Raw genomic sequence first — 25341 nt, 5'->3', positions numbered from 1 at the left:
GCAAAATATTTAGTTCATATTGTTACTTTTCTTTACTATACTAGTAAAAAAGGTCCATTATTATATACATTTTATATATTATATACATCATTTCAGTTTTCCCCCCACATGTAAACATAACATGGTTATTGTAGCAGTTGCATCATTTATCAAATTGAGTACTTTTTAAATTGACTATTACTGAAAAAAAACACACATACTTGCCACTATATTTTAATGTTTTATTGATGTTAATGAACTTGTAGCAATTGCAATTAAATAATAAATAGCTGAATAAATATTTTTTTCTTAAGCAGCATCATAAAGCAATCCGGTCGTTCTGTAATAGTTTGGAATGTCAGTGGTTCTGGCCAGAGACGATATATTAATCAAACACTTGTGCTCTGTTGTGATAGTCTGAAATGTTAGGCCACTAGCAAGGCTTGAGCAGGGAAAATGAGAAATGTTGGACCCAAAGACTTTGATACTGGAGAACCAGCGCTGTGGATTGGTTTAGACAGCCAGATTAGCGATGACGGCCCTGGTGAACTCATCGCTTGACGCGTAGCCTCCCAGGTCTGATGTGCGAACCTACACCCAAGAGAGCAATACAATATATTTTTGTTGTCTGTTTGCATTGAGAGGTGTAACAAATAAATACATCAGTATCTAACATTTTCTCTCGCAAACACACTCCTCAGACATTCAGAACATCCCGGCTATATCGGTTTATTTTGACTTCCAGTTTGTGATGGTTAAACACAAAATGTTAAATGGGGATGAAGGTCTTCAAACACTGCAAGCAATCCACACAATACAAGTGACTACAAAGCGACAAATTTCAATCCTTTTGGTTTTACATATTTATTTTTTGGCATTGAAAACATTTATTTGACAAAGCATTGGTCAGTTAATCAATGGCACGAGTAAACCTTGATAAATCTTGTGAAATTGAAATGTGTTGTTTCCACCTTCCCAAACACTATAAGACAGAAAATATCAATACTGCAGGTGCTGAGCTTAGAAACGTATGAAGAAAACATATTAGAGCAGTACCACAATGACTGAGAGGCAGTGATATCATTTGCCTTTGATATCAGTCAGTCACGGTTAGTCAGCAATGGCACGGAGCAGACTTTCTGTCCAGAACATTTGCATCAGCAAACGAAACCAATAACTGCCTATCTGACTTATGACGGCAGCAGATTTGATTAGTGATGTTTGCGTTAGTAACAGTGCGAGGGGAAAAACAATCACACTGCAGGAACTTCCGTCTCAATAAGCCAAATGGCCTTTGAAAACTTGTTGATAATCAAATTCACTGAGGTACTGGAACCACAAAGGCAATTCGACGAGGACCAGCCCCAAACAGAGATGACATAAAAGCAGGAATACAACTGAGCATTACAGAAACAGCAGGGTACGTACAGCTTATGATGAACTAAAACTTCCATTAAAACTGGAGTGAACAAAGTAGTGCAGTAAACTGATGTCAGACATGCGCTAATTCAAAAGTGTGGGGGCCGTACCTTTTTTATCAGGGGGTTTATACTTTTATTCAGCAAGGACACATTCATTTGATCAAAAGTGACAGTAAAGAATTCATAACGTAACAAAAGATTTCTATTTCAAATAAATGGTGTTCTTTTAAACTTACTTTTCATCAAAGATTCCTGGAAGAAAATCTAAATGCATCACAATTTCCACAGAAATATTAAGCAGTACAGCTGTTTTCAACAATGATAATTAGAAATGTTTCTTGAGCACCAAATATCAGAATGATTTCTGAAGGATCGTGTGACATTTAGCTCTGCCATCTAGAAATAAATGACATTTTCAAATGTATTAAAATAAAAAGGTTATTTTAGACTCTTGTGGTATTAAGAAAATATTACTGATTTGACTATTTTCTGATCAAATAAATGCACTTTTGATGAGCATATCATATTTTTATCATTTAAAATATTACAGACCCCAAACTTTGAAATGGAAGTGTGATTCTGGTTAAAGATGCATACTGTGAAAAACAGAAATTAAAATAAATGTACATGAATACATAACATTAAGAGGGGGGGGGGGGGGGGGGCAACAACAACAATAAAAACGAAACAAAAATTCATTCAGTAACCAGTCAAAAAAATGATAAGAGACAATGAAAGTGAGAGACGGGAAAAGGGGATCCGGGATAGGTATTGGGTTTGGCAAGCATCTTCAAACAGTCCGATGACCCAGGTTGGCCACAATCGCACGGACAAAGTCACTAGTGGTGCTGTAACCCCCTAGGTCTCGCGTCCTCACCTGGGACACACACACACACAAATAGACACAGACAGTCACATACACAAAACAGGATGTGATGGCAGAGGATGAAAGGTGGAGAAAGGGGAGGTGAAGACCACATCAGAATTTATGGACAACAAGCACAAACTTGGCTAGAGTCTGACTGCAAGACAGCTTCTTTTAAGAAGAAAAAAATAAATGTATCCATAGAGGACATCCATGTCAGAGTATTTAATGTATGAAAGTATTGGATTAAAGACCACATTAAAATCAGAATGTATATTTTATGGCTTTTAGTTCCTGTCTTAGTGCACTTCTAAAAGTAACAATTATCTAGCAGATGTGCATTTACTGAAAATGCTCTCAATTACAAATACCACCTGCTTTGACCAGCGACAGCAAACCATAAATTATTTCAGTTGTACTGAAGGTTGAACGTTATTTTTTTTAACGCTTTAAGCCAGTGGTTCTCAAAGTGTCGCAATATATATATTTTTTACAACATTTATTCATCTTTGTTAATGTTAATTAATAAAAATAGAAATATTCATTAATTTAACTTTAGAATCACTAAATAACTTTTTAAAATCAATTAGTAAATGTTGAAACTAACATTAAGCTTTAAAAAAGCTGCAGAAGTATTAACTCTTTCCCTGCAATTAACAGATTTTTCAGGCAATCCATGCTTTTCACTGTTATACGGTAAAGATCTTCTGAAAGATACAGAATCTCCAGACCAAAAGAAACAGCAGAAACAAGCGATAGAAGCATTGCCTGTGCACATGTAAAATAAAGTGATCACCAAACATTAACAGCTTATAAATCGAAACTGAGACCTTATTGTAAAGCATTTCATTTCTTTTTTTATTTGCTGTTAAGAAAGAGACTGGAATGGATTCATTTTGAAAGTCTTAAAATAAGGTCTTTAAATAAGATGAGAATGATAAAATATAGGAAAAGGCGAAGTTAGTGCGTGATAGTGAGCAGAACCTCAACCCACAAAGCTAACCAAAAAGCCCCACTATCCACATAAAACAAAGAGTTGTGGTTAGGGTCATTAATCCAAAACCATTCACAAAGGGAAATCCACCAATTAGGATGAAAACCAATGCCACCAGGACTATATAGACTTGCATGTAAAACAACCATCGACAACTAATTTTGCATCTTGAACTCATATTAAAACCAATGCAACACTTGCACTTACACGATCATATTCTCTACACAATTCAGAGATACATATATAGTTCTATCAGTTCTATCATATAGTTCTATCAGCCACACAATACACCATTCTCTCCCATTTTATACATGAACACACAAACACACAATCACTTCTTACCTTGCCCTGCTTAATGACTTTCTTGACAGCCTCAGACACCATGTTTGAATGATACTCAAGGCTGAAAGAAAAATAAACCACTCACTCATGGTTTCCACAAAAATATGAGGCAGCAAAAACTTTTTTCCACATTGATGATAAATGTTTGCACCAAATCTGCATATTAGAATGATTTCTGAAGGATCATGTGACACTGAAGACTGGAGTAATGATGCTGAAAATTCAGCTTTGCCATCACAGAAATAAATTACATTATATAAAAATGATATTTATTTCATAGGTATTTTAAATTGAAATAATATTTTAACTGACATTTTAAATTTAACTGTTTTTTTAATCAAATACCTGCCTTGGTGAATATAAAAATAAAATAAAATAAAATAAAAAAAATGAATTATTCCAAACTTTTGACAAGTAGTGTATATACAACAGCAAGATAACAAATCATGATGTAAAGTGTAAATTCAGATAACTAATAAGCCACATTAGATCTGAAAACCATGTTTAACATGAATAGAAAGTCAAAACAGAGATTAAAGGTAAAATGTTAAGCTTAAAAACATAATATATGATGGTGAAAAAGTAAATATGGAATATCAGTGCTGGATAACAGTGGGAAACTCACTTGATGTGTCTCAGCATGTTCGCTGCACTGAGGAGCATAGCGGTGGGGTTTGCGATATTCCTGCCGACAGCCTGAGCAAAGGGATGTCTGGCACCCTGAAATTAAATGCAAGAATACAGGAATAACTGTAAAAATCACACGCTGCAAAGCAATTCATGAGTCTGAAACTGTTTATGTGTAATGAATGAAGAAGGTATGAAAAACTATTTAGATTTAGACTCCAACCGTTTCAAACACAGCATATTCTGCGCTGTAACTCTCGCCTGGAACAACGCCGGCTCCGCCCACCAGCCCAGCCGCCAGGTTATCGATGATGTTGCCGTAGAGATTAGGCATCACTAGCACATCAAACTGATATGGATTCTGCACCAGCTGTGGGACACAGAACAATATGCTTACTATATTTATCGGCCATCCTCATTGCCAACCACCAATAAAAGACTGGAAATAATACCTGCATGCAGCAGTTATCAATGATGATGGTTTCGTATTTAATCTTGGGATAAAGTTCAGCCAACTCTGCACAGCTCTGAAGGAAGAGACCATCCGCAAGCTTCCTGTGGAGATAATCCAAGGCGACTGAGTCTATGCATTGAGCTTCCAAAACTGTATGGGCAGAAATATCCCATCACACTTACATAATGTTTGCCTTGTGGACAGCGGTCACTTTGCTGCGGCCCTTCTTGGTGGCATAGTCGAATGCAAATTTAGCGATGCGGCGAGATTTCTCCCTGGTGATGATCTTTAAGCACTCAACCACTCCTGAAACGCTCTGCAAACACAGAGGTGCTCATGATGCAGAGGTACATTATCTTTTTTTTTTTTTTTTAATGTAAGAAATTAATACTTTTATTCTGCAAGCATGCTTTATCAAAAGTTTCAGTAAGGACATTCATAATTTCTATTGCAAATAAATGCTGTTCTTCCTGTTCATCAAATAGTCCTGAATTTTTTTTATCAGTTTCCACAAAAATATTAAGCAGCACAACTGTTTTCAAGATTGATCATAATAAATAAAAAAATTACTTGAGCACCAACCACATCAGAATGATTTCTGTAGGATCACATGACACTGAAGAATGGAGTAATGTAATAATAAATTGTAATAATATTTCACAATATTACTGTGTTTTTGATCAAACAAATGCAGCATAAGACACTTCTTTCAAAATACTTAGACATACCAATTAATCGTTTAAAAAAAATTACTTTTTCTAAATAAGTTTTGTAAAGGCACAATACAAAAACCTCATATTTATGTTAAAAGCAAACAAGATAGAAAGGAGTTTATATTAAAAGTCTATGACAATTTTGATATTCAAAAACTGCTTTAATTTAAAAAAAAAAAAAATTCTCATTCATATATATATATATATATATATATATATATATATATATATATATATATGATATAATTTTGCTGGGAGAAATGTGGTCACCCTCATGTTGTTCTAAACCCCTGTACCATTTCTTGTAAAACACAAAAAGGAGAATTTCTGACTTTTTACTTCATACCAGGATAGTAACCACACCCCTCAACATAAAAACAAAATACAAAAAGCACGATAAAAGTAGTTCATATGATGTGTGTTATATTCCAAAGTAATATGACAGCTCTGTGTGAAGAGCAGACCTTAATTTAAATCACTGATTATGAACATTATGATGCCATAATGTTCCCTTCCAGATCTGTTGAATCAGGGTCCAATATGTGACTATGACCAACTAGTTCACTGAGGACAATTGGCTTAAAAGTTTTCTTTATGAAAGTTTTTGCTGAATTCTCTTCATCTATTCTTCCTTACTTAAATGCCTTTAAAAGAAATAAATTATAAGCACAACAAATACCTCATGCTCCAGAGAGCTGTATTCTCCCTCTGTCTGCTCCCGGATGATGACCAGATCCAGGTTATTGTGGCGGGTGCTGTAACCAGGCAGGCTGTTCACATGAACCACATTGGCAAACAGGTCCAGCTTTCTCCTGTACATTATAACACAAGAAATAACCAATTAATCAAAAACTAGCAGGAGAACCACGAGTAGTAGAAAGCAGCCATGATAATACGTCAAAGAAGTACCTCAGTCTCATCTCATATGATGCCAGTTCACCCTTGTACTCCATAGGAGTGTGAATCTTTCCTAAGCACGGAGAGAATTAAAACATTTATTTTAAGTGCCAAATTAGTATACTGTATGTCAGTACATTAATATATAAATCAGCTTGCACTATTATTTAACATGTTGAATTAAAAGCCACTGTACTAAAATGTGATCAGCTGTTAGAAACGTTACCTTTGATGGCAACTCTGTTGTTCTTCATGGAGGACAGCACCTCTTCCAGTTTCTCCTCACTGGCCATGTTCTGCACCTCGCTCAGATGAAACTCCTCAAACTCCACAGGAACATCAGCTGCCTAGAGGGTGAAGTCAAAAGGGAATTGGAAACAAGTATAGATACAAGTCTACTGCTGCAAAGGTATTTCAAACTTCATCTACCCCTAAGTGAAAGATGAAAGAACTTCACCGTGAGTATATCGGCTAAGAATGCCACTGAAGGTTAGAGGTTTAAAAGTTTCCTCAAGTCTTTGAAAACATGGCTGAGAAAGTGCATCAGTACCTTGAAAACGTCTTTGACAGCAGTCATCAGCTCAGGTCCAACTCCATCTCCAGGGACCATGGTGACCTTGAAGGTGCTGTCAGCACGTGCCGGGGGACTCTCGGCCACATTCTGACCGGTCAAACTCAGGGAGCGGGCGCATAACGGCTGCAAACGGGCAGCACTCAGACCCTGAGGGGTCAAAAATAACACAGGTCAAGGGCTATTATGGGTTGACATCACAGACAGCTCAGGCTGTTATTTATGAAGTGAATTTAAATTCTGAATTTAACAGTCATGGTAATTAAAGAGATATTTAGTCATTGGAAAATGGATTTGCGTGAACCATATGGTTATAAAAGGTCTTTCAGATCCTAAAAGCCCCTAAACTATCCCTTTAAATGCTGTGTAAACAACCCTTCAGTGTGTCTAAAATTGTACTAAATAATGCTAATGACAAATAATAATTAAATAGTAATAATAAAATACATGTACAGACGAGTTTTAATGGACCTATCCCGTGAGCTGTCATCTAATATATTTATACAATTTTTACCAGTAACGTTAGGCTACCCATCGTCATGTGTAATGCAATTCTGAACTTAAACACGTCTATAGACAGCAGTTTATTCTCCAGTTAATCTTTGTATTTGGCCGTGTGACGCAAACTTACAATAGTAATATTTCAGTGTAAACTGAGAAAATGACAGCATCGTGTTTCAAGACTCACCTTGGCCAATGTTACTAGGCTCCCTCTCAACGCGGCCGCCATCATGCAATAACGTGAGGAAGGGGGGAAGAGGTCGCTGCGATCTTCCTCCTGAACTAGGAACCGCTATGTGTGTGTTTCTCTACTGACCCCTGCTGGATGCAGTGTTACTGCAGTGCTTCTCAACACACACTAGGGGTCCTCAGTAAACTGAATAACGGTATGCATATTTTTTTTTAAATAAATTACATTAGATATATATCCATTTAACAATTACAGAGCTCAATCCCTTTAACAAATCTACAGAACTATACGGCCCTCAAAGGGTTTCAAGTTGAGCTTTATTTAAGTTCAAGTTTTTTTGACAGCAGTTAATGGTTGTAAACCATTTGTACTGGCAAATAATATTTTTTTAGAGATTTATTTTAATTATATTTCTTTTAAAAAAAATAGTTTAATTTGGAAGCAAACAGAACCCACATCACCCCAAAACTACATAAAGTAAATCACACTGATAATTTGTATTTTTTATTTTTTTTATTCATAAAATTTCCCTGATTGTCCATTCAGAATAACATTTAGAACCTGAACAAATACATTCACTTCATGATGAAACTTGCATAGAATTTGTGTAGAATCAGTAGCCTGAAGATCTTCTATGTTTCTTCATTTGATAACTAATTGAAAGAAATATCTCATGTTAGTTCCTTGTGAGGCACAAGAGCTACTTACTTTCAATTAGCAATTCTAGAAAGTTAACCAGATGATGTCAAAATATTTGATAACTGAGGCCATAAATACTCACAAGTCCATAGTCATCAACATATGTATACTTCTGGTCTCTGTAATGATGCTTTCTTCTCATACAGGTCAGGACGATCCAATCACATATAACGTTCACCTGAAATGGACCACAAAAGATTTTATTAATATAATTCTAATTTTTTTGATTATTGTAACCCAGTAAGTAACAGACATACTTACCAGTCCTAGAAGGGCCAAGCCTGCACCAATATTCAGAAGTGTTGGTACAATATTGAATTTTCCTGCCTGTAGAAACAAAAGAATAGTATGTGTTTAAGAGCTAAATTTTAATGCTAACCTGCATAACAGGAGTCTAATTTATAACATTAGAAATGTCAAAGTGTCTCACCTGGCCAAATACCATGACATCAAAGCGGATACCATATCCCTTGATAAGTGTCCTGGACTCCTTGCCATCATTGTTCTTGTAATATTTAGCAAATCTATAGAGATTTGACCAAACCACACTCATTTAATGCAACCTTCCTCTGAGGAACCACTTTTATTAACTGCAAACACCTCTTACCTGAAGTTGTAACCTGGTGCCACAGTATTTTCTGGGTCTTTGTTGTCTAGTCTGCGGAAAGTGTAGACAGGAACACACCAGCTCAGTGGCATGTCAAGGTCACAATCCCACCGGATCTGAACTCCCATCACTCCCCCCTACACAGAAGGAAGAACGTGCACACACACAAAAAAAACACCAAGCATGACATTAAAACATTTTATAACATGAGTTTGAAACAGCAATGGCAGATAAATATAAATTAGGTGTCTGACATGGACAGCCATGGTCTGAAAATCCTCATCAGCTTCTCCGACAATGTCTTTGAGTCTGAAGATTGGGCAGTCAGGGTCTGTTTTACGGCTGAACACACACTGTGTCAAGTAGGAGCTATTTATATTTGGAAGGATATTCCTTCTGTAAGGACAAAAGGAGCACATTTTATTCTGTTAATAAATTGCCTTACATTGTTTTATTTTGAAGCCATCCAAGTAGAAAAATATAATGCATTTAAAAGGCTTACTTGTTGAAGTTAAATTTGGGATATCGGATATTATTCTTGATGAGCACAGTGAAGTTTTCAGCATCTGCCAGAAGAGGTGGACTGAGAAGTCAAGAAGGGAAATAAAACATAATATTACCAACATTAGACACATACAAAATATTCCTTCAGAAATCATTCTAAAATGCTGATTTAGAGCACAATTATCATCCTACTTAACCCAAACGTTTAAATGGAAGTTTTTCATGGTTTCCACAAAAATATTAAGCAGCACAACTGTTTTCAACATTGATAATAAGAAATGTTTCTTGAGCACCAAATCAGCATATTAGAATTATTTCTGAAAGATCATGTGACACTGACGACTGGAGTAATGATGCTGAAAAATCAGCTTTGCTGTTATAGAAATACATTTAAAAATATTACAATTTGAAAAGAGAATTAATATTTCACAATTTTACTGTTTTTACTTTTGATCAAATAAATGTAGCCTTGTTGAGCATAAGAAACTTAAAAACATTCAAAAATCTTGATTTATTAATTTGCAAGACTTTACTTTGGGGGATCAACAATCTTCTCTAAAGGACACCAGGACAGCACCTCACAAGTCTTCACTGTGCCATTGTAATAGACACATCTGCCTGTCCGAACACCTGAAAAAATAAAACGCATTGTTTTGTGTATATAAAATGATCTGCTTGCATGCTGTCTAAACAGATGGGATTGCAAAGATGACAAGTCACAGTAATGTCATAATGCATAATGTAAATACTGAAGCCATACCATCCCCACGAGCATAGGCGCCGATTTATGTTTCCCTCCGTGGGTGCTCATGGGCGTACGCCCTTTAAAAAAAAAAAAAAAAAAAAAATCTTTTTTTTTGCACTTCAGAACCTTAGGAAATGGACAGCGGCCGACACTTAAATTTGAAAAATACTGTTCGATAGAACTGCTTGGTTTGTTACCACAGTAACAGTTATCTGCGTGCTTCCTCCGCGATAAAGTTCCGCATTTGCGGCTATCCAACACGAAAATGCATGCAGCAAAGCCTTTCACAACATTGTTTTCTTCAGTTTTGTCGACAACTTTACCATCTAGCTATTCTTTTCTTCAACTCCTCAGCATCCATCTCGACGACTGCAAGCAGATCGCGTGCGCGCGCGGTTATGATGACTTTTTAAAAGTTGGGAGGGCGTGGGCACAAATAAACTGATGTGGATTTTAAATTATTATTTTTTTAACTTGAAATACGGGCATATTTTTGTAGATGTGTTCCTAAAGATGTGCATATATTTGTACGTTTGCACATGATTGTTTTAAACCCATGTTTAGACCCGTGTTTCCCCCGTGTCCGACCCGACCCGCACCCGTTTAAGCAAAATTTGCGGGTAGGCTACCCGAACCCGCGCAGGACTCTGTCACACAAGTCCACACAGTAAAAATTAGATTTGTTAACTCAGCATTGCGGTTAATTCTTCAGAAGGAACAGAATTAAAAGAACTGCGCTGTAGCTGCGTACAGAGCAGGGTCACTAAAGAGGCTTTTCATCCGAGAAACGCTGTGATTGGTGGATAGGATATGGAGCAGGCGATACCATAGATATCTATGGGCGATACTACTCGACTGACTGCGACATAACCAATCACAGTGTGACAGACGCTTCACATATCACCGACTGCAATGATTAATTTTAAATGAATGTAGACAGAGCGTCTACTGGCAGTCTGGCACACGTGGGTGCTCGGTATTTTCCGTGGGTGCTCGGTATTTTCCGTGGGTGCTCGAGCCCCGGAGCATGGTATCGGCGCCTATGCCCACGAGCATCATTGAAGCCTCTCTTGCAGTCCCTGTGAGAGGTGCATATGGATGCTGGATTTGGATTCTAAGTCACACAAATTTAAAATGAGTTTAAGATACATGATGCAGAAAATACATTTATTTGAATGTAAAAAAAGCAATATTTTCTAATATATTAGACCATCTTATATTTTTTCTATTATTTAATTGCACTTTTTTATATGAAATATTTCATTTTACAGTCACAAAAAAATCTTATCTTTTTGGTATTTGATTTCAGCCAGTAAGCTTTGTTTTATTTTTCATTAAGTGACAAACGAACAGTATACCTCCCATAATGGCTCACCTCTGCACATTTGGACTGTGTTTGGTTAGGGGTGATAATCATGTTGGTCAGCACAAAGAATGAGCCATCCTCCTGAAACATTCAAAAGCACGTGTTTTCAAGTAATATCGAAAATATACTTCCCCATAACTGAACAATGCCCAGATGGCATGAACACTTTTCCATTTCCTTTAAAATGGTGTAAACTGCTAAGTCACTGCTATTTGCAAAAAGTATGGTCTGATGTGCATGTATTTTTAGTTTTTTTTAGTTTTTTTTTTTTTTAAATGGATACTTCTAAAACAGGCTTTCTTAAATTTGAAAAGGGGCCACAAGATGTTTTAACACTATTTATAATAAAATATATTTAAATGATTTAGTAATTAAATTGCTAAAACTCTGGGGGAAAATTAGCACCACTGAGCTCTAACTTAACATTATTTACTGTATAGCATACAACCATAGGCAAATTAATTTGAATAGGGAAATGTTGTGGGTTTTATACTCTTCAACACAACATATTTACTCACGCTTGTTTGTTCTGGAAAATTAAATGCTAGCTGAGGTGTGAGTATTGAGAACAAGTTTTGCATAAAAGTCTGCCTTTAGAAAAAGCAAAACGCAACTGTTTTTATACATTTAGTTTTTCTGACCTTAAAAAGCAGTGAAATTACTTGTTTCATTTTTTTAATGTATTGACAGTGCTAGTTTGTCTTAAAAAACAAGCATGAAAATTTCAGCATAAGAGAAAAAAAAAAAAGCATAGCCTGAGTTGAGGGCCTTGGAATATTGACTAGTCTGAGTGACCGAGCTATAAAGGTTGACAACCACTGGTTTAAGATAATTAAAGACATAACATGTATTACTTAAGATACATTGTTCAAATACACCACAATGAAAAACATATTGTGTATACATTTTCAAAGATTGCACACAGCCCTTAAAAGTGAACACAGCATGCAGGTGCGATTAACCAGGTACTTTGTAACCCATGAAGGTGGTGGTGGCACCAGTGAGGGGTCAGTGGACATGTAAATTGTCAAGCCTGTACCTCCTCTTTGTCAAATCGACGGACTACCTGAGGTGGGATGATGTAGTCAGCCACATCCCAGATTCGTTCGCCCAATTCAGTGGTGTTTGTTAAAGCAATGCCTTTCACTTTGGTCGTGACCGAGCTGAGGACGGTGTCCGTGTCCTGGTAGCCTTTCTTGAGAACACACACATATCTGTACCCAAATAAGGGCGTTTTTATAAACGATATCATTTATTTTTAATAAAGAATAATGGAGTTTAAACAACTTACCCGATGATGTATGCTATGACTAAAGCTTGAGTGAACCGATTCAACGTTCCCACTTTCCTGCTCCTTATCACCAATATTTTTGACGTGTAATAGTCGAAAAAACACTGACCTACTGAATCACAGCAACCTTTTTCGCTCATTATGATCGATTGATTAAATAGTTAAAACATTTCCTCCACTGCGTTGAACTCAGTCACAAGTTCAGTAGGTTAACTTTCCACGACGTCGCAGTCCGATCCAAACTTCCACGCTGAAGTATTGTTTCACTTTCAGAGATTAGAGATCCGACCATTTCCTAATTCCTACTCAAGAGCAGTTTTAAAGGAATAGTTGGCTGTCAGGTGGTTCCTGTATATTATTAACATGTTTTGTTCAGTGAAATGATGATGACGTTGCTGTTTTCTGCACAATGAAAGTGAACGGTGAGAAGCTCCAAATGGCTCAGCCAGAGGCCTCCATACATTTTAATTGAAATAATTTAATAATTAAAATTCTAAGTCTTCCATAAGGTTTTCAAATACCACTGAGCTCTCACTTAACATCATTTACTGAAGTGCACAACTGTTAACAAATAGTATAGGCTATTCAACTCCTAATTTGTATAGGCAAATTCTATACAGAGTCTGTTGATGAAAGATATATTTATTTACAATACAGGGGAGATTTAGGGAAAAAAATCGGACAATTTTTTTTCTCTCCACAAGAAATTAACAAGAAGTGCTATTCGTGCAGAATTGACTAAATGTACCTTCTTTTTATCCACATAAAGGTAAAATAAACAGAGACTGGTGACGAAATATAACTTTATTGACAGTATTTGAGAGATTTATGGGAAAAAACTATTTTCTACACAAGAAATTAACAAAAAGTGCTATTCGTGCAGAGTGTATGCTGAAGGAAATCACATAATATCTTATTACATTCCATTAACACACAGGGAGGAAACATTCCTCCTAGCTCTTTCCCATGGGCGTTTAGTGATTTTCTGGAACAATGCTGTATTGAGTGTCTGTGTGTTATTGCCTAGTTTTTTTAAACGATAAGGTCACAGTGAGTGCAGCAATTCAGAATTTGAGAGTAAACACAGCTGGAAACATGCGATTTAACAGTTTGATTCTTTTTATGAGGTAAATTCTACACAGAAACATTAATGTTTGTCATATGATTGTCTTTATGTCATATGCAATTTAATAAAAGCTAATTTCATTCTTAGTGGTTAGTGAAAATGGAAAGTATATGGAATTACTGAGAAAATTATAAAGTATGTTTTGTATAATTATAAAGTTTCATGAATAACTGGCTGTTTTAACCAGCAATGTCTGCCAGTTTGTTTATGAGAGGAAATATTTCAAAACTTGGGGTTTTAAGGGGTCCATCCTTTTGGGATCCATGGTTTTCACATCCTCCTGGAGAGAGAGGAGCGCCTGGTGGGCCTCATCAAACAGCTCAGCCCCAATTTCTTCTCTGACTCTGTCCTTCCATGCCTTGAGCTTGGGTCTGTTCTCAAACACATCCATTCCAGCACCTACAGGCTGAAACAAACCATCAGAAATGACAAGGCGTTATCAAATATGAATACTGTGTCAGATATTATTCCCCCTAAACTCTCAGGTTATAATTTTGCTTTATCTTGAATTGAATGGATACCTGCATGATTTCCACAATAGCAACCAGGTCAGCCAATGAGATCTGATCACCAACAATGAACGGTTTGTCTTGCAGGAACTTCATCTCAAAAAGTTTCAGTGATCCGTCAAAATTCTCTACTGCATTGTCGATCTTTTCTTTAGGGACCTCAACTCCCATAGCTTTTGGGATCAAAAGCTACAGCAATACAAGAAAACAATTTAGTTCCATTAACAAATAACAATCAAAAAGCTAGCAGTTAGCTGAGTAGCAATTCTAAAGATTAGGTTTCAATCCCAAAGTCACAGAGCAATTGTAGTCAGCCATCAACAAGGGATTTGCTGAAATCTAAGCACTGTTCTTTTCACTAGTGCCTTCGAATAAGAACAAATACACTTCACTCACATTGAGCCAGAGTATCCTGGATCCATGTATCCGTATGGAAGAGTGTTGCCATGACAGATATTCATTTACTCTAGCACGCTTTTGCAAGTCAGCTGGGTACCAGTGGTCCGGAGTGTGGAACTTCTCAGCCAGGTACATCATAATCGCAACACTAAGAGATAATTTGAACAGGAAGTAACAGTTAATTTACACAATGAACAGTTTTACAGGAGGCACAAAACAAACAACAGGTGCATCTTAAACTCGACACTTACATCTGGAACAGTGGTTCTCAAGCAGGAAGCCTCAAACTTCAAGATTTATATAGAATTATTTAAAATAAAACAAAACAAGCAATAAAATAAGCTAAAACCACAGCAACATCAAAAATCAAGATATTTCTTATTTCAATTTTAATTTCTAACAACACAACACACTGGAAAAATGTATTCAGACCAAAAAAGGGTCTATCAAAAATAAATCTTTATTTTTTACTTTTGCATTATCTTACTCCTCCATGGCACAACTAGTGAATATTGGAGGCTTAGCACGATTCCCAGGGGTCATAAGATTTAAAAGTCTCCAAAAATTTAGGGTAGAAGATTCAGAATTTTGTAAAAGATGGTGTGTAATCATGAATAAAGCTTCTTTAGATCTCATCATTTTAGTTGTTGAATAAACACAGAAAGAACTAAGAAAAAAGAAGAAATTGCTGAAACCACAGCCTCAATTATTTCTTCCTACAGTGAAGCTGATTTTAAACAAGCAGAACTTCTCAATTCATCCATGTTAGAATTTAAGGAAGACCTACAACAAAAGCTTTCAAGAGACACCATCGACTACAAAAAAGTATATCCCCGGGCTGGCTTAATCGAAATGGCACCAAGCCATTCATGCAAGGTCCATTTTCAAGGTGAAATCCCTCACATATCTCATACTTGTTTTTTTTTTTTTTAAGGATCATTCAAGTGACACAGACAATCATTAAGAGAATCGCACTCCTGGAGTCAAACAGGTTGAGAGCCACTGATCTAGAACATTTTTTTTTTTTTTTTTTTAATTAGATCTTAAATTAAATTGAAAACAAGAAATAACTTGCATTCCATAGACCACATACCTTTCAGCCAAGCAAAAGTCTCCATCTTTGATTGCTGGTGCTTTTCTTAGCACGTTGATTTTCCCAAACTCTTCACCATATTGATAACCTAAGGGACAATTACGTTTCGGTAAAATACTCATGTAATATTATCACGGTTTTTATTTTACTTAAATACAATTAGGCACAATTTAAATGTTCAAAGACGTGCCAAGTAAGCTTGACTAACCACATCTGCCACTAGGATTGCACGTAGTAGGCTAGTCTAAAGTAACCTCAACTTTCTCCACACACATAGCCTAATTGAATTGTGACAAAAGGGGAAACGATAGTTACATTTCATTTTAAAATAAAGAACTTCTAATTTAAAGCTTTTCCGTCCTATGAAAAACTTGATGAATGCTGCAAAATCAAAGTAAAGTGCACACAAACAAACTCCACGCAGTTTTATACATTTATATCATACCTTCAAACAGCGAAATCTTCTTGTGGTCGAACTGGATGTTGTTTTTCTTGGTAAAGATGTAAACAGAGCGACAGGGCTGCGAAAACAAATCCAAATAAATTTCCAAAGGCATTTTTTTAAAGGACCTGACTAATACACTGAAGCACAACCCAGTCCAAAACTGCAATCGAATGAATGACTGCACTGCCGCAAATGAACTTAATGCCTACTATAGGTTATATAACCATTACCTAGCCTACTACACCACACCCCGTTGAACTCTGTTCCTATAAACACTAGAGCACGTCATCTCATCGTGTAAAGTTTTCTCACAAAGAACACAAAATGACCCAATACTGGTAACATTTATAGTCAATTAATAATGTCGAATGAGAAAGAAAAAACTTTGGATAATTTTTTTCCATTTCTTTTCTTCCCTCTCTGGTACAGTGAGCGCCATCTGTCGGAAGTCAAGTTTATTTTGACCGTGACAGCTCATGCAACAAGAAATCTATTCTTTACAAATTAATTTATGCATATTGCTTTGATCAGTGTCTTGTAAAACTACAGATATTGAAGAAATCCCTACAGAAGATTATACATAATACTAAAAAACTACTTTCCTGACTTTAGAAAGTCTTTAGAAAACTAGCTTGGAGATAAAATGGTCTATTCACTTTACAATTACAATTTATTAATACATGTTTATTTATGCACAGTGTTTTACCTTTCTTCTTGAACCATGAGACAGAGTTCTGAACTTAATTTGTCTACTTTCCCTTAGAAGCAAATGCAACCTATGTCGTACCAAATCCCCCGAATGAATTACACAGACATTTTACTAATGTTTTTTTTATTATTATTGTTTTTGCAAATCTTCATTTGGAAGGCTGAATCAATGTTCTAGACAAACACAGTCTGACTCTGTACTATGCCAAAGAAAACGTGTTTGAAACTAATGTCTTTAAAATAAATGTGCAATTCATGAATCACTCTAAACTGACTACATTGGCTTTGAATAATTTCTATGGCTTTTGTACGCTTGTGATTAGATGATTATTTGACTGATAGATGTGGTTAATAGGTAACTGATTGATGTGGCACTTTCCCTGGAAAAGTTTGACAAACACAATGCTAATGGAATACATTATTATAATATACTCTTATAGCTTAATTTCTTCAACTTTTTAAAACTAAAAAATAGACACACCAAACCCACTATGACTTGCTATCAAAATGCTAAATGCATTTTATATTTAACATATTAGTAAACCGATTATTTTCAAATCACATAAATTAGCTACTTTTCAAGAGAACCTGGAGATGTTAATGCTAAATATTCTTAATCCTATAAGAACACAACTTCCTAATAACCCAGCTAGCTGAATCCCAAATAGGAATCACATATGAAGAATTCACTTTCAAACAAGGAATGCCTTATAAGAAGCTCATAACTGTTCCTTTCTTCCCAATCTGCCATGGCTCCAGAGGGTAGAACAATATTAAAATTCTGCAACAGAACAAAGAAGAGAAAGACAATCAGGACATTATATTTTATAATGCAAACTATGGCTTGAAGGTTGCTTTTAAGGCAAGTTGGTCTATCTGGTAGCCATTTTGAGTCTCAATCAGATCCCTAGTTCAGTAGTCAGGGCACTGATCAGGGAGTCTGACATTTTAAGGGCTGTCTCAATTGCAAAATCCTACAAGTGCACTAAAACATTTGCTCCCTAAAAGTCCCACAATGCACTAGGGCTGGGTATTGACATAAATTTCACAATTCGATTTGATTTCGATTCACAAGCTTGCAATTCGATTCGATTTCGATTACAATTCAATTCGATTCAATATCAATTATTTTGGATATCAGGTACAATACATTGCAAATTTTCTCAAGGAAAACAAATCTCTAAACTATTATTGTAAACTATGGGAGTCAGTTGTAGCCTATTGGTTTCATTAGCCTACTAAAGGTAAAAATTAACTGATTTGTATAGAAACACTTAAAATACACTTTTATTTATTTTTATGATAATAAAGTTATATGAAATTATATAAAAATGTAAATGGTGGCTGTCATAAAAAAAACTTTGCAGTTTTTTTATTCAAACATGCATTAAATATTGAAGAACATTAAAAATTATAATGAATATGTAATATGGTGCATATATTTAACAAAATGCTTCTCTCTAGAGTTAATTTTTCTTGCGGACTAACGAGTTACTGGATGTTTTTTCTGAGGTAAATGTGACGTTACATGACATTGTTTACTAACGTCTTTCCACGGTTGAAACACTGATTGAGCGATAACATGTGACCTGATACGGACTTCCATAAGTTGTACTCTACCTTTTAACACACTTTCAGATGCTCATTCATGTTTATTTCGCGCTGTAACTGGTATTATTAAGGCGGAAGAGAAGGTCACTGAGCTGCTACTGAGCTCAGAGCTGCGCCAGAGCGATCTCACGCCACAGCGACAAAACGGTAATTATGTTTTTGAATTTAAAGAAAATAGACGTAATTTGAAATCTGAGACTTTGTTTCATAGGTCATGAATCAATATATCACGTACATGTATTCTGGCACAGGTAAGGACCCTGGCTCACAACACATTGGCTGCCTCTGAAATCTCATAATCTCTTGAGTAGGTAATTTTGAATAAATAGCATGAGTGTGTGTAGTATTAATGTAATCTGGATGTATTAGGCTATTCGCCATGGTCTTATTATCATGTGACCTACCAGCATCAGTTGCATCGCTTCACTGCCATTCATAAATCGCCAGAAGTAGGTAATCTGAGTACTTTTGCCTACTCTTTCATGAGTACTTTGAATTCGGACATACTTCTTTTGTCACATACTGTTTTTCACCTACTATATAGTTGAGAAGTATACAATTTCAGATACAGCCATTGGGACACTGATGACCAGTGTTGCCAAGTCTGCGGTTTTCCGTCACTCTAAGTATGATTTCGGCGGTCCAACACACACAAAACACCCCCCAGACGTTCAAATTCATCAGAGAATTCGGCTGCCCGATGGAAAAAATCTCATTGAGCTATTTTTGGGTTACTTTTGTTGCACAGACCAGGCAACCCTGCTGCTGGTGACGCTATTTTCGGCGACATGACACCATCCTCATTGTACAACATCATTACTGGCATGTATGCACAACAGCAGAACTGATGTTTTTCTGACATTATTTTTAATATGTTATTTAAAGTACATTATGATAAACACTTTGCTTGGTATACATTTCAGCCGTAAACAAAATTACAAATGTTAGCTAGATTGTTCATTATCTCCCTAGAGATGTATATTTATGCTGAAATATAATTAAATAATAGTTTGTATTTTAAAAACATCTATCGCGTGTCATTATGTGTGTTGAGTTGGCTCACGTGCTTTGTATTGCGCTTCAGAATTTCAGTCAAGGGAACATATGGTGCATCCGAAATCACATACTTCCCTACTATATAGTGGGTGAAAAACAGTGTGACAAAAGAAGTATGTCCGAGTTCACAGGAATCATAAAAGAGTAGGATGGCCTACTACTTCTGGTGAGATTCTGAAGTGTGTATATGATGGGCACTTTACTATCCCATGAGACCACGGGAGAGGATTTGTGAATGGCAGTAAAGCGATATAAGTGACGTTGGTAGGTCACATGATAATTACATGGATTACATTCATACTACACACATTCATTCTACATAGAACGTACTTGTTGGCGGTTGTGAAGTACTTCAAAAAAAGTACCTACTCAAGAGACTATGCGATTTTGGACGCAGCCCCATGGGGCATCAATGCTCCCTAGTTTTCATGGTGCATTGTAGGGCTGGGTAAAAAAATATTGATTTCTCGATTTTAATCGATTCTCAGTTTTACGAAACAATATTGATTCTTAAATCCCAAGAATCGATTAGTCATCCTGTTTTCAGTTGATGAATGAATGGAACATTGTTTTGCGCATCCCATCCAATAAATCGCAGTGATCTTTGTGCTTTGTTACTACTGGGAGCTGAATGAGATGCACCCCATGATTTGCTACTTATTAACTTGTCAATGGCAGGTGGGATTTATAATTAAGGGGGAGGGACAATGTCAGATAGTTACGCACATTAATGTAATGTCAATCAACAATATTTTGGTCTGTCTTTCACAAAGATAGTAACAGTTAAATAAGTATGTTAAAAGGTTTTTTTAATTTTTGTTTATTAGATTTCAAGCTCTACACTATAACTTTTATTAAAGCAGGTAACTAAAAGATCGCCAATATATTCAAGGTGTGTTCAACACTGTGTTTCCCGTCTTTTTTGTATTAATTTACCGTTCATCGCTCAGCCCAAACTCTCCTTTCAGGAACTGGAAGATTTTGGCGCTGTGCTCTTTATTCTTCTCCGCAGTATCAGTTACTCCAATGGCAGACACGGACATCAACACACACGGGGAGCAGGACCCTGCGATCATCATCGGCAGGTCAGTCTTTACCACCAGATTCATCCTCTGGAGACACGGAGGCGGAAGTCATATGATCAAGGTCAAGGCACGTGGAGAGAAAAATCTCTTCTGTCCACAGACCATTGTAAGAACCACATTTTTTTCTTTTTCTTTGCGTAGCTTATTTAGTCATACTCACGTCTTCCGGTTTCCCCAACGCTGCAGCCAATGTAGTGCATAGTCTTTTCAGAAAGTCTTCTGGAAACTTGCTTGCAGGTAAGTTAGTTTCTAAATCTATGAACGGCATTTTTTCACAAGTTACTGTTGCCGACTAATGTGTGAGAACGACCCGTTACAGCCCCTCTTTCTTCCGTGTGATGCATCGCCCTCTCTGATTGGTTGAAAGACAGAGACGCCTGTTCACCGAGCTCTGTGATTGGTCAGCGTGCCGAATTCCTTTCACGCCTCTCTTGTACGATGAGTTTTAAAAAGGTTGTATCAGTTGTTTTTTTTTTTTTTTTTCAAAATTAATGTCAATGAAATTGCAATGTTACAAAATAGTGTTTCTATTCTGCATACTGAATCCAATGCTCTGTTCCTTCTTGTTTGTGTAAAGTAAAAAATGCTGTCAGTATTTGTTTTTTCTTTACTTCTGACAAACCAAGAGATTGTGTAATCAAGTCTTGCTGTGCAAATTTAGTTAGGAAAGAGTGCCATATCACATATATTATCAGGCTTTTGTTTTGTAACTCTATTAGATCCTTGTAAGTCATTAACAAAGCACTATCAAACGGCATACACTGTTTCACGTGCACATTAAAAGTTACACATCAGAGCAGCATGACGACATATTATTTGTATGACATATGCCATCCTTAAAAAAATAAACCAAAGAAAAAGGATAAATAGCAGCTTTTTAATTGTACAACATCATTTTACATTACATGATCTCACATTCAGAAGTACTGGTATGTATTACACAACTATCTACATAATAAGTAATTCAAATTAACTGCTGGAGATTTTGAGGACCAATCTTCAATCTAGTGTTTAGATCTTCCAAGTTCTCCATCACACCAGAGATGTTACACCTAAAGGGACAACATACTGTATCATGAAGTCATACCAAAGACAAGAGTTTTTATTTGACACATTACATAAATGCAAGTGTATCTTTCACTTTATTCGAGAGTAATTCTTACAAAACATTTTGTCGCATTTCAAGCACTTTAAAAAAACAAAATCCGATTTGAAATTGTTGTTGTCTGTTGGCGAGAGGCTTACCCTGTGAGAGTTTGCACTGCTTAAGAGCTTCATTGAAGCCTTCGCACAAGGTCAGGTCAGCCTGAGTTGTGGCGCAGTCCAGGAACTGCCTCACCTCAAAGAGACATGGGCCAGACTGAGAGGGTGGAAGTCGTGAGGGCTCCTGAAAACATGAAGAAAACAGACAGAGAAATACAAGATGAGGAGATGTAACCACTGCCATGCTTCTCGGTTTGTTCCATATTCTTCATGAAGATAAAAAAGTACATTAAAATCAATCTTATCATCATCACATATGCAAGCCAGCGATCTATTAGACAAGTTTCCTGACGTTGATAGTGACATTAAGGAAAACTGCACCCATGGAAATTTAAATAAAATGTTTTTTTTTGGAGCCTGATATATGTGGGCACTATGAACTGTTGTTGCCGAGTGCAACAGTCGGGCTCTGGAAGTAAAAATCCCATTAATTTTATCCATAATGTAATAAGTTCTTTAACAACAACCTATAAATCGTTAAAGACATAACTAATGTGAGTTACGAGGTTGTTAACCAACGGTATATGCTTTTATTGATACAAGCCGTCCGCATTATTTCAACTTTTTTAAATGACCATGTTTAACAGCAGAATTCCTGGTGAAAAACTACATTACCCATGATTCTGCACCGATCAGAAGTCCCATGACGCACTGTGAAAGCGCTCCCTACACTTTCCCAAACTACTTAAATATTTGTAAACAACATCTCTAAATCAACAGTTTTATATCTGTGTTTTTTAATGGGATTTTAGTTCTTTCCCTCAAAGCCTTTAAGTCTTGTACCTTTATCTTTTTGTAAATACTTTGCTTCAAATCAAAGGTTGTAATGTTTTAACTTTGGATGTGGTTCATGGCTTATAACTCTGTAATGAATCCATTTTTAAAAATCCCAATAAAACAGTTGCACTCAATGGAAAAGAAAAAATGAAATATGAGAAATATGACATTTTCCAGGCATCACCTGATATGTAGGTGCTGGTTTGGGTGCCTCCGAGCTGCTGCTGCTGCCTCCACTGAAAGCACCTGTGATGGCACTGCCCATCACGTGCCCTACAGCCGAACCGACTGCCACTCCGGCTGCTGTGGTGGCCATTTGGGCCATGAGACCTGGCTGCTTGGGCTGGACCGCAGCAGGGGCCACTGCCATTGGAGGAGGTGGTGCGGGGGCTGGAGCATAGGATGGGGCAGGAGCACTGACAAGGAAATAAGGTGAACTATGTTATTAAGTCCAAGCAACTAAGTATAAGCAAGTTATACATACATAACGAATATATTTTACATTACCCTGAATTAGTATCACGTGATGCAAACACGACTTAGTTTGAGCTGCTTTTGGCAACTTTAGATGGAAAGAAGATAAGTCTTATACCTGCTTGCGTCATAGGATATTAAATGACAGACATTAAGCATAAATAAATAAATACTAAGCAGATATTAATGCTTTTCAACCCCTTGTCATTACGAATAAGGTTTTTGGTTTGACCTTTCACCTAAGTTACTGCTCTGGATGCATTTAGGATACACAATCTGAATTCCCTAATTTCTAAGCAAACAAATATTGTTTAGTGTTTTTTTTTTCTACAGTCCCAAAGTCTGTATTTTTCCTTGAATGCAGCTAACATATCGTGTAATTTTACTTCTACACTGAGTCAAAATAAGCTTGCAGCTCGCTAACGCAGATTTACAGTGTGTAAAAAAACTATCAGTTGGCGATGCATACCTTGCTTGTGTTGTTGAAGGACGACTGCGGCTTCCTCTTGCCATTTCAGAAGTAGATCGTAACCGCAATTAATGCCCAATTATTATTATTATAAAGTCTCGAACAAAGCGCGGGGATAGTTATGTCCTCTCTATCCACACAGACTACTGAATGACAGCCGGTATGCGCACGTGCGTTTGACCTTGTGCGGTAACTCTAACTACAGCCATGGCGCATGCGCGCGTCTGTGTTCTAGAAATTTGTAGAAAAGCGCCGCGATTAATTTGGTTTATTTTTGTCTGTGTGTGTGTGACGTAAATGTATTATGTATAACAGTTATGCACACGTAATTCCTAAGATTTTCCTAAACTACCAAGGCAAGGTTGTAGAATACTGGCTCCTCTCTCATACGATAGGCTATTTGAGATTTTGGGTAGAATGATTTGACATATTTTTTCATTTCATTTTCTAAATTCATGATTGTGAATGTGAAATCCTTTCCTACATGTTATTAAACAGAAACACTACATTATAGGCTCTAGTTCGTCTTATGTCACACTCACAAGCATTCCCACTAGATGGCACTAAAATATCGCCATTGAAACCATCGAACTGTCTTTGCAATTTGAACTGTAATAGGCCTATATAATATAATAATAGGGTAATTTCAGTTTGGCACAGAATAGAGCAAGTCGAAAATGTAGACAAAAATACAGAGGCTCTATTAAATGTGTTATGTTTTATTGTATCATGTGCTTGATTGAGATTCTTTCATTGTTTAATGCTGTAGGGTATTTTATCTCTCAGTTGGGAAGATAGACGCAGGCCTATATGCCTATACTGTTTGTCTTCTTTAACCCATTCGATTTTCCCCATAGTGTCATGTAGAATTATTTGCATTTGAACATATTCAGTTCTTTTGCTGGTTTTAAGGCCTATTTTTAAAAATGTGATGTGATTATGTTCTATATCTTCTATGAGCATCCTTGCTTTTCTAAATCAAATTTAAGCTCAGATAAATCCTGTAATCCATTTGTTGATAGTTCTGTCAATGTTCACCTCATATAATTTCAAACCTGTATGGCATTCTTTCTTGTGAATGCCCAAGCTCTGATTTTTCAACTCATTTCAACTCAAACATTGGGAAATTTTCAACTCAAAAACAGGAGCAGCTTCACCATTTGCTTTCATTATAGGCATTCTTCTCAAGGATAACGTTTTTGTTCTATAGTCATAGGTTTGAAATAACATGAGGGTGAGTAAATGAGGTAAAGATGAGTAAAACAACGTTTTGGGATGAACTATCCCTTTAAATTCTTGAATCACACAAGCATCTGCTATAGTCTTAAATAAATCTGTGAAGAAAGGTTCAACTTTAGGCAAAATGGAAGATTGTAATTTGACATAAATGCTTTTTAGTCTAATCCAGGGACATAAACTTAAAAACAACACAAATAATGTCCAAGATTGTGTTGTGGTTACAGCTGGCCTGATAATTTCTGCTTAGTGTGTGGCATGGGGGAGCTCAAATTTACTTAAATTGGCATGATTCACACCCCATTCTCAGATGGCAGGAGGTGA

At 36.4% G+C, this 25341-nt stretch overlaps 4 protein-coding genes and 1 long non-coding RNA gene across 6 annotated transcripts; 1 reads left to right on the top strand and 4 right to left on the bottom strand.

Annotated features, from left to right (window-relative positions):
- Positions 1-202: 202 nt before the first annotated feature.
- idh3b (isocitrate dehydrogenase (NAD(+)) 3 non-catalytic subunit beta) lies at positions 203-7664 on the bottom strand. 2 transcript variants are annotated; one of them, XM_081391004.1, is made up of 11 exons: positions 7552-7664; positions 6843-7013; positions 6519-6639; positions 6305-6365; positions 6075-6207; positions 4865-4998; positions 4681-4783; positions 4452-4598; positions 4227-4321; positions 3602-3662; positions 203-570 (listed from the first exon to the last, which is right to left on the bottom strand). In XM_081391004.1, the coding sequence occupies exons 1-11, from the start codon at positions 7594-7596 to the stop codon at positions 493-495; spliced, it is 1149 nt and encodes a 382-aa protein (XP_081247130.1). In that variant the 5' UTR covers positions 7597-7664; the 3' UTR covers positions 203-492. The 2 variants fall into 2 exon arrangements, with proteins under 2 accessions (XP_081247130.1, XP_081247129.1); XM_081391003.1 differs by lacking the exon at positions 203-570 and adding an exon at positions 832-2277.
- A 408-nt stretch (positions 7665-8072) lies between these two features.
- p2rx4a (purinergic receptor P2X, ligand-gated ion channel, 4a) lies at positions 8073-13033 on the bottom strand. The gene is made up of 12 exons (XM_081391623.1): positions 12767-13033; positions 12515-12689; positions 11485-11556; positions 11160-11223; positions 9898-9994; positions 9363-9443; positions 9115-9256; positions 8861-8997; positions 8684-8777; positions 8515-8580; positions 8336-8431; positions 8073-8207 (listed from the first exon to the last, which is right to left on the bottom strand). Exons 1-12 carry the CDS (start codon positions 12904-12906, stop codon positions 8187-8189), a joined length of 1185 nt encoding a protein of 394 aa, XP_081247749.1. The 5' UTR covers positions 12907-13033; the 3' UTR covers positions 8073-8186.
- A 522-nt stretch (positions 13034-13555) lies between these two features.
- On the bottom strand, positions 13556-21204 carry gstt1b (glutathione S-transferase theta 1b). The gene is made up of 8 exons (XM_081390661.1): positions 20959-21204; positions 20650-20825; positions 17773-17827; positions 16339-16414; positions 15894-15981; positions 14798-14948; positions 14414-14590; positions 13556-14298 (listed from the first exon to the last, which is right to left on the bottom strand). The coding sequence occupies exons 1-8, from the start codon at positions 21064-21066 to the stop codon at positions 14098-14100; spliced, it is 1032 nt and encodes a 343-aa protein (XP_081246787.1). The 5' UTR covers positions 21067-21204; the 3' UTR covers positions 13556-14097.
- Positions 20401-21636, top strand: LOC308705584. Its single transcript, XR_014031943.1, has 4 exons — positions 20401-20576; positions 20664-20798; positions 20940-21035; positions 21118-21636. It is a non-coding gene; the product is annotated as an uncharacterized lncRNA (long non-coding RNA).
- chchd10 (coiled-coil-helix-coiled-coil-helix domain containing 10) lies at positions 21450-24071 on the bottom strand. The gene is made up of 4 exons (XM_081390662.1): positions 23782-24071; positions 23023-23254; positions 22044-22185; positions 21450-21850 (listed from the first exon to the last, which is right to left on the bottom strand). The coding sequence occupies exons 1-4, from the start codon at positions 23823-23825 to the stop codon at positions 21831-21833; spliced, it is 438 nt and encodes a 145-aa protein (XP_081246788.1). The 5' UTR covers positions 23826-24071; the 3' UTR covers positions 21450-21830.
- Between the last annotated feature and the right edge of the window lie 1270 nt (positions 24072-25341).

Source organism: Scardinius erythrophthalmus, assembly GCF_964197995.2.
Source record: "Scardinius erythrophthalmus genome assembly, chromosome: 17".
Lineage (NCBI taxonomy): Eukaryota > Metazoa > Chordata > Actinopteri > Cypriniformes > Leuciscidae > Scardinius > Scardinius erythrophthalmus.
The sequence above is the reverse complement of the archived record's forward strand: the minus strand, read 5'-3'. Positions and strand labels throughout refer to the sequence as shown.